The sequence below is a fragment of the Pelodiscus sinensis genome, chromosome 1 (genome assembly GCF_052426305.1).
Source record: "Pelodiscus sinensis isolate ZL-2025 chromosome 1, ASM5242630v1, whole genome shotgun sequence".
Taxonomy (NCBI): Eukaryota; Metazoa; Chordata; order Testudines; family Trionychidae; genus Pelodiscus; species Pelodiscus sinensis.
In genome coordinates, this window is record NC_143052.1 from 204,725,512 (window position 1) to 204,739,135 (window position 13,624).

Below are 13,624 nucleotides of genomic sequence, written 5' to 3' on the forward strand. Positions count from 1 at the left end.
AAAGAGTGAAGAAGCAAATTTCAAGCATTTGAAGAACTGGCCAAAAAAGACATGAGAATACATGTCTCCAGTATAGACTGTTGATAGCTGGCAACCAAAATCCAGCTCTGAGTTGTCCTTACAAGTGATGTAATTTCAAGAATATCTCTAGGCTCATGTAGTATATTTAAATGTCTGTCCTCATCTATGGATTGTTGGAATATAATGAGTAAGAGATAATATACATTTAATTAAGGAAATCACATTTGAAAAGTCTAATTTAATAAACACTTTGTTTTCACTGGAAAAGAGCAAGAAGAATTTCCATTCCAATATTTTGCAGATGAGGTATTAAGGGAGACTGGAATTTTGGATGGAGAAAGCACACTACAAGAAAGCAACATTTGTGTCTCAAAAAAGCAAGCACTTTTCTCCATAAATCCATTTTTATAGGTTATGACCAAGATTTTCAAAAGAGAAAAGTGATTCAAAAGAGAAAAATGAGAGAGACCTTTTGGAGGGAAATTGCTTAGTGCTTTCTGAAAATCAAGCCCTTTTAAGCTATCACATATGAGCACCACAAAGTTGAGTCATTCAGAATCATCAATCACTTCTTAAAGTCTTGGTCAAATTTCATTCTTGGTTTAATTAGAATGTGGTCAAGATGGCCCTGAAAACCTTATGTAATTACAAACTTTATTGGTTCTGCATTTTGAGATATTATGAAACATTATTAAATACCTTTTTTAAAGGCATGCATACTGTAGGTATAATAGAGGTAAAATGATCTTTGCATTATATTTTGTTACTGTGGTATGACAGAAATTGGAAAATGTTTTATTTTCAAGCTGCCATTAAATGTCTGTGATTTCTCAGAGACTGCATTGCAAGCTTTGGTGAAGGACAGAAGGGAGCAACTTTACTAATGAGATGCTTGCGTCTATGCCAGATGTTGTCTATTTTAAGAGATCTGTAATGTCAGTTTAATGGTCAACCAATAAAATTCAGCTTGAATTTCTCTTTTACGCTAATGTTATAAGCTTTTAACAGCTGTCCTAAACAGAACATTTTACCTGAACATATATGCTAAAACATTAATTTGAGCCATAAAATGGTGATGTCACCTCCTACAGTAGTTCTAAAAGCAGAAATGAGGTCCTAACTATAGAAACAAAGAAAAGATATGGTAGTCAACCTATTGGTATCAAAGCAAGCAGTATTAGGTATATTATGCTGTAACTACCAGTAATAGCCTATTCTGGAGTTAGTCTGAACATAGTAAGTAAAAAAAAAAGAGTAAATAATAAATTTAAGGATAAATGCATAATTTATTCAAAGCGTTTTGTCCTCCAATACTACTTTGGTATGTTTCTGAAAAGTTCTGGGGCGAAATTCTGACTCTGTTGAAGTCATTTGCAAAATCTCAACTTCAAGAGAGACACCGTTTTACGTAAGGACCTCTGGGTATCTTGACAACCCCATAGGATTCAGTTAGGAAAGAATAAAACATTTTAAATTTCTTCTTTTCTCCTGCATTTGATGCAGTTTTTGACAGTTTGCCTCCTGCACGCTATAAGGAGATAATGAGCACTATCCTTTTGTGGATCCAGCAGTCAGAAACCAAACTCTCCCTACCTCAGGTTACTGTCACTGAATATGAGATCATGGAGCAGAGACTCAGGGAGCTAAAGGTGAGTGTACAGACTGTGGAAAAAGGTTTCTGGTTAAAAAACACAAAAGGGCAGAACTTCTGCTGGCCTAAATCATCATTACTCCTTTAAAATCAATGGAGCTATGATGGAATATTTATAGCAGCTGAGGATATAGCCAAAAAGTCGGAGGTGGAGGGGAGATATTTACTGATACTGAAAAGGCTTCTAAATGTTACAGAAAAAGTACCAGTAGAAATAAATACCTTATAGTGGTACCAAACACCTTAGAGGTTTTGAATCTTCCCCGTGAGAAACAAAATAGTCTCAGAAACATGTACAGCACTTAAGCAAAAATTCAGCCCATTGTAATGAATGTTTCCATGTCTATACTGGAAACTAACGTTATGAAAAATACCGAACACTAACTTTTCTTCATCCCAATCTGCAACTCCTGTCAAATTTCCAAGCAGACACAGATGTGGGATGAGCTTTGCCAGGGAGCATAAAGCTTCTCTCCATGTGGACTTTTAGTATTGTTTTACTATCTGATGGCTAAAGACCATTTTACTAGATGCAGCTGTCAATGAAAATATAGAAATGCAATACAGGCAGTCCCCGGGTTACGTACAAGATAGGTACTTTAGCTTTGTTCTTAAGTTGAATCTGTATGTAAGTCGGAACTGGCATCCAGATTCAGCCGCTGCTGAAACTGATCAGTTTCAACAGCGGCTGAATCTGGACACCAGTTCCGACTTACATACAGATTCAACTTAAGAACCCCAGGCGTCCCCAAGTCAGCTGCTGCTGAAACTGATCAGCAGCTGATTCCAGGAAGCCCAGGGCAGAGCAACTCTGCCTCGGGCTTCCTGTAGTCAGCCGCTGGTCAGTTTCAGCAGCGGCTGACTTGGGGATGCCTGGGGCAGAGCAGCTCGGGTGCTGCTGGGTTGGTCCAGTAGCGCGGCCGTTCCTCGGTGCTACTGGACCAACCCAGCAGCACCCCAGCTGCTCTGCCCCAGGCATCCTAATTCAGCTGCTGCTGAAACTGATCAGCAGCGGCTGTATCAGGACTCCTGGGGCAGAGCAGCTGGGGTGCTGCCTGGTTGGTCCAGTAGCGCCAAGGAGCAGTGCTGCGGGACTAACCGGCAGCACCCCACCTGCTCTACCACAGGCCCCGGGCTTTGCTCCACATCTCCCTGGTCTGCTGGGGGGGGGTTACTAGCTGCGCCTCCCCCCCCCAGCAGACCAGGGAGACACGGAGCAAAGCGGCGGAGGACCCGGGCCGGACCTGCGGCGCTTCCAGATCAGCGCCGCGGGTCCGGCCCGGGTTCTCTGCCGCTTTGCTCCCCGTCTCCCTGGTCTGCTGGCTCCCCCAGCAGACCAGGGAGATGGGGAGCAGCTTTTCTCGCCCTGGAGGAGGCGGGCGGCAGGACCAGGCGTCCTGCCGCTCCAGTCCTCCGGGGCGAGAAAATCCCCGTTCATAACTGCGGATCCAACATAAGTCGGATCCATGTAACTCGGGGACTGCCTGTACAGAAAATATCTGGTCTCTGGGCATATATACTGATCAATCCTATATTCTGAAAGTAAGTGTATTATAATTGTTGGAGCTATAATAAATTATTTTATGGAGTAAATAATGTCTCACTGCATTTAATTATGTATGTATTTATACCATTAACATTGGCAAATGTATTTCTAATCAACTGTTTCTGAATACGATTAAAATTCTATTTAGATCATGGTGAAGTGTATAATTCTTTTCTTCTAAATTATTAGAGGAATTGTTTAGTTATTTTCTCAATAACATTTTACTATTTCTGGGGAGGGTGGGGGTGTTTAAAATAGCATAGTATGTTCCAAGCAAATGAATACAGTGTTAATTTTTTTATATCCTAGGCTTTGCAAAGTTCTCTACAGGAGCAAGAAAATGGCCTAAACTATCTCAGCACAACTGTGGAAGAGCTGTCCAAGAAAGCCCCTGCAGAGGTCAGCCAGAAATATCGATCTGAAATTGAAGGGATCCTTGGACGCTGGAAAAATTTATCAGCTCAGCTGGTAGAATGTTGCCAAAACTTCGAGGACTTGATGACAAAGCTCCAACAGTTTCAGGTTGGTTAGGGGTTATTTCTGTCTCTTTCCCTTTCTCACTCACACATGCAACATCATCTGGTGTTCAATGATATAACAATGTGCATATATGACTGCATTTTTAAAATACAGGCAGTCCCCGGGTTACATGGATCCGACTTACATCGGATCCCTACTTACAAACAGGGTGAGGCAACCCCGCACTAGCTACTTCCCCCCCCAGCAGACCAGGGAGACGCGAAGCTAGCGCCTCCCCCCAGCAGACCAGGGAGATGCAGAGCGGCTTTTCTCAGCAGACACCTCAGCTTGAGAATAAAGGACTGAGGGAAGTGAGGTGTGGGAGAATAAAACTGAGCTCCGGAGAAATGTTTGGCTAGAGTTTCCCCTACAATATGTACCAATTCCGACTTACATACAAATTCAACTTAAGAACAAACCTACAGTCCCTGTCTTGTACGTAACCCGGGGACTGTATCTTTCTGCAAAAGTTAATTTTTGAAGTACGACAAGATAGAAGGGAGGAGTCTCCATTTTTAATATACTTTGGTTCCACTTGTGTATAATCCAAAAGCACAATTTTTAAATTGATTCCAATTAACTAGGAACCAAAATTCTGAAAGTATTCTGCAGAAACTATCCTTACATTATTATTGTACCCTTCTTATATGTAAACAATCATTTGAGTACTCATAAAGGATAAGGGAATGAAAACCCTGAAGCCTTCTTCAAGGCTGACTAGCACAATGTGAGTTACATCATGTGCTCTCAGTACTCCATTTACAATATCTGAATATTTTTGTCCCTGTCCTTGGTTTCTTTGAAGTAGATTTCAATATATTGTTTTTATGTTATGGAATGCAGCAAAATAGAATAGACTGTTTCCTATTTAATTCAATACAGTCATCTAGTTAGGAATAAATGTTCTGTTATCAGGGTCATGGTTTGTCTTGCATTCCTGTTTCTGCAAAAAAAAAAAAACCAGTCGCAAAAGAATAAAAAATGCATTAATCTAATTCTGTTTGGCCATAGGGCAGTGTAGACCAAAATAAAATTATCATCATCATTAGGTTATCTGCAACATGGCAATTTAGAACTAGTCTTCCCTAGAAGATCACACCAATCCTAAATTTGGTTTAATTGGTAGCACTTTGGATAAAAAAAATGATGACTTTAGTTTTCATAGCAAGACTTGGATTAGTGTTCAGTACTAATCTAACAAAATATTGGGAAGTGCACTGTTTAAAGTACCATCATTTGCAAAAGAAATTTAGTTTGGCTTTTATTCATAAATTATGGCTTTTGAGGTAGAAGTTCAGGAAGCTACCATTGCCATTTTCAAAAAGACAAATCTCTTAAATAGCACCCCAGTTCTCAGTAAAGCACTTAGTTTTTGACAATATAATGTGAATTATTTGAGCACATAATGGCTGCTGCTCTGTTAGCCTTTGCAATCACTATATTACTAGGATCACTGCGCAACAAGTATAACATTCTTATAAAAATCATTGCTTGTATATCTAATATACTTCATTAGAGTCTTTAGATAGCTTTGGTAAGCCTTTCAGCAATTGCTTCCTAATGGAGTGTATCATAGAGGTATATGTCCTCGTCACTATAGATAGCAGAGATAGCAGAGATCCATTTCAGAATGTCATCACACTGTTTGGAAAGAGGGATCTTTATAGTCTTGGTTAACAAATGGAAATCTCCAAGTTGATTTCTTCCTCTTGAATGAAAAATGTTCACTAAACATTTAAAATATTGTGTGTTAAAATATTGAAATGTCACAATAAATGTGATTCTGAATTACTTTTACTCATTGACAACAGAAGTCCAGAAGCAGTCACTTTAATCACTCTTTTGGTAATTTTGGTATTCATCGCTTTTGTATCATGAATTTTTATTGATTAAATTAATTTTGCAAAGTAACCAGCTAAAACATTTTCTTTCTGGCTTATCTGATATGTATATTTGAGTGTGGTTTGAACATGTTTTGGGTACAATATTATTTTCATTAGAACTGTCTGCTTTAAAAATATAAACTTCGAATTGATTGGTTGTGTGACATTCAGAAACCCACTTGGAGTACATGTACACTGAATCCAGGAGCATGCCTCCCTTTGCAAGCAATCAAACACATGCTAACTCTGCTTGAACTAGCACACTAAAAATAGTAATGTAACTGGGGGTAGCATAGGCAGTGGGTTGGGATAGCCACCAACAATGTATCCGGAGGTCCTGGCCAGTTTTGTACTCAAGTGGCTAGTCCAAACTGCCACCTATATGCTGTTACTGGCTTCCCTACATGTTTAAAGGGTTAGCTTGAGCAGAGCTAGTGCATGTTTGTCTACTCGTTCTGGGAAGTATACTTCCAAGTGCAGTGTAGACCTACTCAATAGCCATCTCCGCTACAGTTAACCTTGGAACATCACGGCCTCTCAATTAGTGAAGTAAGATGATAATTTTGTATACTTTTTTTAATAACTGTGTTTTAGGAAAGTTAAAATGATGGCGAATCACAATTAAACAATCTTTGTAAATAATTGGAACCCCTTACAATGATGGTACATAAGTGGAAGATAGTATTTTTAGTGCTGTTTTCAAGAAAGGAGGGTGTCTTTATTCTTACCATTAACAAATAAGCAAAACAAAGTCCAACCTGTTTATTCTTGAAAACAAGAAATGCTCAGACTAAAATTATCAAAATGCAGGCCAAATGGTGGAAGGCAATCCCAAGGAAAATTATATTTGCTTTTTATATTCCTCAAAGTACTGTGAACTCTGCCTAATTTTAAATTATTTTGTGATGAAGTTTAGTGATACTGCCATGATGAAAATACTATTATAATCAAGCAGTGCTTATAAAGTACAATAGAATTATGTTTTTTTTACAAACAGAATGACACTAAAACCCTGAAGAAGTGGATGGCTGAAGTGGATGCTTTTCTGCAAGAAGAGTGGCCTGCTCTTGGTGACTCAGAAGCCCTGGAAAAACAGCTTGAGCAATGTACAGTAAGTAGTCCTTGTATACTGGATTTTTTGTATATGCAGCTGTGTGTGTGTATAGAATAAAAAATGACCCAAACTTCCACTTACTTAAAACTTAATTTCTTACGATTTTGCTCATACATTTTTTAAGAAACTCAATTTCTGGTTTTGAAAGGAAAAAAGAAGTTGAATATACAAAGGGTGTAACATGGATGCTATAATCCTGTAACCTTGTAGTATGTCCAGGTTGGATAAAACAAGAAAGTTTCAAACAATGTGAGCTTGTTGGTGCAGGGGTCTCTTTTAAGTGTTTGAAAAAGTACTTGGCAATTGAATAAGTGATACTGCAAATAAAATAAAAAATAAGCATTATGTGGTGGGAGCATATGTTGCCCTCAGGGCATCATCACCTTTTTTTTTCTTTTTCCTATCTTGTGTAGTTTCAGAGATGGAGAAGAATGAAAGTTGGTTGTACTTCATGTAAATGTTTCTTACCCATTAAGGCTACTTACACTAAATTTAGGAAATCTGTCCAAAAGGTGGCAGACAACACTGACAGAAAAATAAAAATACACATTAAAAACACTCATGCAATATCAGTAATGATAAACGACAGGCACAAAATCTTTAACAGTACCCTTCATAATAAGCCCTTGGAATGAGGGTAGCATAAGTACTTTATTAGAGACTGTGACCAGATCAGCTAGCTGCTGCAAACTAATGTGAACAGTTTTCTCTTCCCTGAGTAAACAGGGATGAGCATAGTGCAGCATAATCAGGCAGGCACCTGGGGCCAATTAAGAGCTTGCCATAACCCAGCCGGCTATTCAGGACACCTGCAGCCCATTAAGGCCTGCTGGGACCTGTTTGTAAGGCTTCCTTGCAGTGAAGATAGGAGCCCAAGATCTGAGAGTGAAAAGGTGAACTGTGAGTGTGAGTGTGAGCTGAGGGGCTGTGAGCAAGGCAGAGTGCCATGGAGGAACAGGACTGATCTTCTCAGGTACCAGAGGAAAGGTTCCAGGGGAGATTGTTTGGGGAAGTGGCCCAGGAAAGAAACTGCCAGACTGGGATTAAAAGAAACCCTGTCTGCTGCTGCTGCTGCTGCTGCTGCCGCCACCACCACCACCTTAGGGTCTCTGGGCTGGAACTGGGAGTAGTCAGTGGGCCCAGGTTCCCCCCAATCCTCTCCACATTACTATAGAGTCTGCCCCTGAGAAGGGAAAATAGGACTATGCAGGGGTTTCCTTTCCAAACTGTGGACTAGCCTGTGATGAGAAGGGCTCAGTAGGCTGTGATCTTTGCCTCTAGTAAAAGAAGAGGCTGTGTGGAGGGTCACAGCAAGCCTCTGAGGCAAACATTGTCTGCCAGAAGCATGAGAGAGACACAGCACGGTCGGAGCTTTACAACAAGACATACAATAGTACTTTTTGCTGCTCGTTTGGACATACGGGAATGCAAATTCCACAGAGCTAGCAAAGTTGTTCCAAAGACTAAGAACCAAGCATCCTCCTTTTCTTCAAGTGCCTCCTCAAATACCTATTTCCTTTGCCTTGTTGCCACTATTGTTTTTCCCTCCTATGTCATCTATTGCTCACTTGTCCTCCCAGAGCCTGTGATTAAAAATTATCAGAATGTATATGATTTGATTCCTGTGGAAGACTCACTTTTTGTTGTAAATATCATCTTCTCTTCTTTACTTAGTTTTGTTCAATTTAGATTGTGTAGTTCTGGGAGCAGGAACCTTAGTCCTACTTCTTTATTGTGGCTCTGCTCTGCTTGATGCAGGCATGGAAAAAGTAACTTTATACCACCTTTCAGATCCTAGCCAGTCACTCCAAATCGTAGCCAGTGACAATAAAATTACAACTGACTTCAGTAAAATCTGGAATAGAACTGGTTAACAAGTGATAATTCCTGAGATCATCAAGAAAGGTGGCTTTCCAAATTATTTGAAGCACAAGAGTGGTGCAAGGGGACCAAATCATACTGATGAATTAAACCCCATGTCTCCTAAACACGGTGCCATATTACAATTCAGTATATGTTTTTTTTTAAATCTTGCTTAGAGAGTAGATCACATATACTAATTTTAAGATTATTCATCTTTTTACTCTGTATTTTGCATAATATTGTCTGTTAATTGTAGTCATTTCAGCCAAGACCTGGACCAAATGCATATAGTAACAGATTTTATGTGCTTATTTTATTGGACAGTTTTATAAAAACAGCATATCTGTAACAGCATCTGTATGTGTTATTTTCATAAACCATCTACTATTCCTTTAGGCCTTAGTAAATGACATCCAGACAATCCAGCCCAGTTTGAACAGTGTTAATGAGGTTGGGAAGAAAATGAAGAATGAAGCAGAGCCAGAATTTGCTTCCAGAATACAGACAGAACTAAAAGAACTCAATGCTCAATGGGAACACATTTGCCAACAGGTACTGAGTCTCTTGCTGTGACTGGTTCTCTTTTAATTAACTTTCAGATTTCTCATTGGCATAATTCCTCCCCCTCTGCGCATAGCCAGTGAATGTGAGAGAGAATCTAGACATTTTTGGTTCAAGCTAATTAACCTTCCCTTATAAAAAGTTCTTCCAGCATGTAGAAATATGTGAAAAGTAGATATATTAAACTGTGCCATTTTTGTCTAGAAGTACATCTTATTACTGATGTAAAAGTTTCTCTTCACAATATAGATTTATTTTGTAAAAATATTTCAATCTGCCTATATATAAAATGCATTTAAGTTTTTATTGAACACTTTATTTTGCTTCTGATGGTTACAATTCTCAGTTACTGAACTCTGAATACTAGAAAGATTTGATATTGAGAACTAGTCCATATAATATCTACCCATGCATTAAATTAGTGTCCCAAATGTCGATAAATGTGTAAGGTATGCAGTATGGACCTGAAATGACAAATGTCTTTTTTCCCCCTATACTCATAGTGAACCAGTCATTTTTACCCATAAAGGGGAAACACCAAATAATCAGGAGCGGTTATTCTAAAGTTGCTGCGTTTATAATGTGACTGCTAATGACATTGCAAAGTATAGATAATCCTTTAAAGTATATAGTACTGTATACTAAGTATTCTACTATTTTTCACTGATTTTAGCTATAGTCCTGTTACATCTAGGTTATTTTAGGCTATTTTTGTTTGTGTACAATTTTAAACTCTTGACTTCAGGAGGTTATGCATTTTTCTAAACCTTTCTTAAAACACAATCAATTTTTGTTTAATACTTTTTTGTTCATAGTAAAATTGGCATTTAAAAAATTATTCTCTTTGGATTGACCGATCCCTGTCCCTCCTCCCCCCCCCTCCACACCCTCCCTTTTTTTCTTCTTCTCTGCAATGACATGAAGAGAAACAAAGAAAAATATTAAAGCTTATCCATTCTCCTTTATAGAATTTTAATAAATCCACTTGAGCAACTTCTGGAGAATCAAGAGTATAGCTTTCTTCTTACTTACAGTGGCAGAATTGTTCAGCTTTACAGATCGCACACCCCAAGAACATTTCAGAAGACACTTTTGATCTGCCAAGAAGTGCAAAAACTTGTCCATGGATATCCATCTCCATATAATTCAATTTTTTTATTTAAAAAAAGAATTTGAAAATTTCAACCATAGTCAGCAACTGACCCAGGATTTTTTTTCCAATGTTTTGTATTCTGAATAGTAACTGAAAACTATATTGATATCCATTCATGCACTTATACCTGTAGTTTTAATTAATCTAAACCAAAGTACCTAATTTTAAAATTAGATTTGGCCCAATGTTATCACTTCTCATACTTGGTTTACCCCGATGCTGCTGAGTGTGAACTATACAAGGTCTTTCCATCAACTCAGTCATTTGTCTGCTTTTATGGTGAGAAGAAATAATATTGTCTGGTGAATTTGACATCTTTGCCATAAAAAGAAAACCTTTAGCTTTAGGAACTGAATGCTCACGTTCTACTTATTCTTATCCATATTTAACAAAAAAAGTAAAGTATGTTACTAGGGCTGTCGATTAATCGCAGTTAACTTAGGCCATTAACTCAACATATTAATCATGAATACAAAATCAGGATTAGTCAGTTTTAATAGCATTTTTCAACACTAGCATAATACCAATTGAAATGTATCTATTTTTGATGTTTTGTCTATATTTTCAAATATTGATTTGTTACATCATAGAATACAAAGTGTACAGTGATTACTTTATATTATTTTATTACAAAAATATTGTAGAAATAACAAAATAATTTTCAATTTACCTCCTACAAGTACTATAGTGCAATGTTTTAATTGTGAAAGTGCAACTTACCAAAGCAGTTTTTTTTTATTGATTTTTTTAATGCAGTCATATAACTTGTGAAAGTGCAACTTACCAAAGCAGATTTTTTTTTGAATGCAGTCATATAACTATGTCAAACTTTCGAACCTACAAGTCCATGTAGTCCTGTTCCTTGTTCATCCAATTGTTCAGACAAATATGTTTGGTTGTGGGCAAAAAGCTGCCCATTTCTTATTTACAGTGTCACCTGAAAGTGAGAACAGGCATTCACATGGCACTTCGGTGGCTGGCATTTCAAGGTATGTACATGCCAGATATACTAAACATTTGTATGCCTCTTCATGCTTCTGCCACCATTCCAGAGGACATGCTTCCATGCTGATGACACTCATTAAAAATAATTACTTGATCAGATTTATGACTGACCTTGTTGGCAGAGATGGCTCCTGCTGTTTTACTAACATTGTACCATATATTTCATGTTTTAGTAGTCTCAAATGGTGCCCTAGCTCATGTTGCTCATTTGAAGAACATTTTCACTGCAGATTTCACAAAATTCAAAGGTGCCAATATGAAATTTCTAAACACAGCTTACATTACTTATCCCAGGTTTAAGGCTTTAAAGAGCCTTACAAAATCTGAGAGGGATGAGGTGTGGCTCCAGAAATCATAAATGAGCAACACCGTTATGCAGAAATTACAGAACCGAACCCATTAAAAAGGAAATCAACCTTCTGCTGGTGGCATCTAATTAAGATGATGAAAATAAACATGTGTCGGTCTGCGCTGCTATTAATTGTTATCCAGCAGAACCCCTCAGCAGCATGGATGCATGTCCGGTGGAAGGTTGGTTGAAGCATGAAGGGAAAAGTACATTTTTAGCTCATAAATACCTTGTGACACTGGCTACAACAGTGCCATGAGCCTTTCAGGTGCCATTGTAAACAAAAAGCATCCTGCAAATATGAACAACATTTCTGTGCATGAGCGTTTAGCCAAATAGGAATTAGGACTGAATGGACTCATAGCTGCTAACGTTTGCTGCTAATTTATTTTTGAATTCCCTTATTTTTTTGTATATAATTATACATGTGTAATTTCAGCTTTTGTGATATATTGCATTGCATCAGGTGATTTGAAGAAAACTATTTCTTTAGCTTTTTTACAAAGCAAATATTTGAAATAAAAATAAAAATATTAAGTGAGCACTGTACATGTCATATACTATATGGTAATTGAAATAAAAATATTTGAAAATATAGAAGACATCCTAAATATATAAATAAATTCTTTTCTGTTACTGCTTAACAGCCTAATTAACCATACGATTTTTTTAAATCATTTGACAGTTCTATATGTTGCACAACATATTTAAATTTAAGCTATATTTCACTATACACTCTGTTGACTATCATCCTCTACAGAAGGTACAAAGAACCAAACACTTGCTCTTGCCAAGTATAACTCAATTCAGAGACGTACAGAAAGTATTATATAAAGGCAACGGTTTAAAGGTTTTCATTATGAATAAACATCTCAGGCAGATGACCAAAACATATTTTGCCCCCTCTGGTTAGAGGTTTTTAGCAGAAGATATTAAGGCATTTTACAAGAGAGGGAAAATATGGTTAGCAGCATTATTTCGTTATTCCAAACAAAGAGAGCATCTACGCTGCAAGCCATTATTTCAAAATAATGGCAAGCTGGAGGACTTGTTACTCAGACTCCTGTAACTCGCATTTTATGAGGAGTAAGAGTACGTCTACACTACAACGTTAATTCGAACTAAGCTAATTCGAACTAACGGATCCAGACTAAAAAACTAGTTCGAATTAGCGTTTTGCTAATTAGAACTAGCATGTCCACATTAAGTGGACCCTGAACCGGGCTTAAGGATGGCCGGAAGCAGTGCTGGCAGGGCATCAGAGGAGGACATCGAGCGTGTAGATACTGTCTCAGGCTAGCCGAGGGCTGTCCTTAAAGGGTCCCGACCCCCACCCCGGACACACAGTTCTCAGGGGTGCCCCGCTTGCAAAGCAGTCCTGGCTTGGATTGCCCGCAGTACCCACACTGGGCACATCACAGCCACTCGGCCATCAGCCCTGCTGCACTTGCCGCAGGCTGCCATCAGTGGAGAGGAGGCAATTGGGGGGCTGCAGGAGAGCTTCCACCCCCAGAAGCCCGCAGAGCCAGCCCAGTCCTCCCCATCGGGGGCACGTACCCCATTCCTCCCTCACCTACTTCCACTTACCCTTCCCTAGCCCCTCTTCTTGATGTACAGAATAAAGGACAATTGTGTTTAAAAATGGAATCTGTCTTTATTGAACAAAACTGGGGGAGACTGGGAAAAGGAGGTGGGAGAGGGGAAGAGAGAGGGTGGGAGAGGGGAGGGCAACTAAAATGATCAGGGGTTGGGAACAGGTCCCATATGAAGAGAGGCTAAAGAGACTGGGACTTTTCAGCTTAGAAAAGAGGAGACGGAGCGGGGACAGGATCGAGGTCTCTAAAAGCATGAGTAGGGTGGAGAGGGTGCATACAGAAAAGTTCTTCATTAGTTCCCATAAAGAAGGACTAGAGGACACCAAAGGAAATGAATGGGTAGCAGGCTTCAAACTAGTAACAG

General features: G+C 38.7%; 1 protein-coding gene across 12 annotated transcripts in view; it reads left to right on the plus strand.

Annotated features, from left to right (window-relative positions):
• The window catches only part of DMD (dystrophin), a 2,135,104-nt gene that overhangs the window by 877,955 nt on the left and 1,243,525 nt on the right, over positions 1 to 13,624 (plus strand). For all 12 annotated transcript variants that reach the window (XM_075916549.2, XM_089775838.1, XM_075916586.2 and 9 more), the window contains 4 exons: positions 1,525 to 1,670; positions 3,528 to 3,740; positions 6,618 to 6,731; positions 8,994 to 9,149. In XM_075916549.2, coding sequence (XP_075772664.2) covers positions 1,525 to 1,670; positions 3,528 to 3,740; positions 6,618 to 6,731; positions 8,994 to 9,149 — 629 coding nt within the window. The remainder of the gene's footprint in view (positions 1 to 1,524; positions 1,671 to 3,527; positions 3,741 to 6,617; positions 6,732 to 8,993; positions 9,150 to 13,624) is intronic.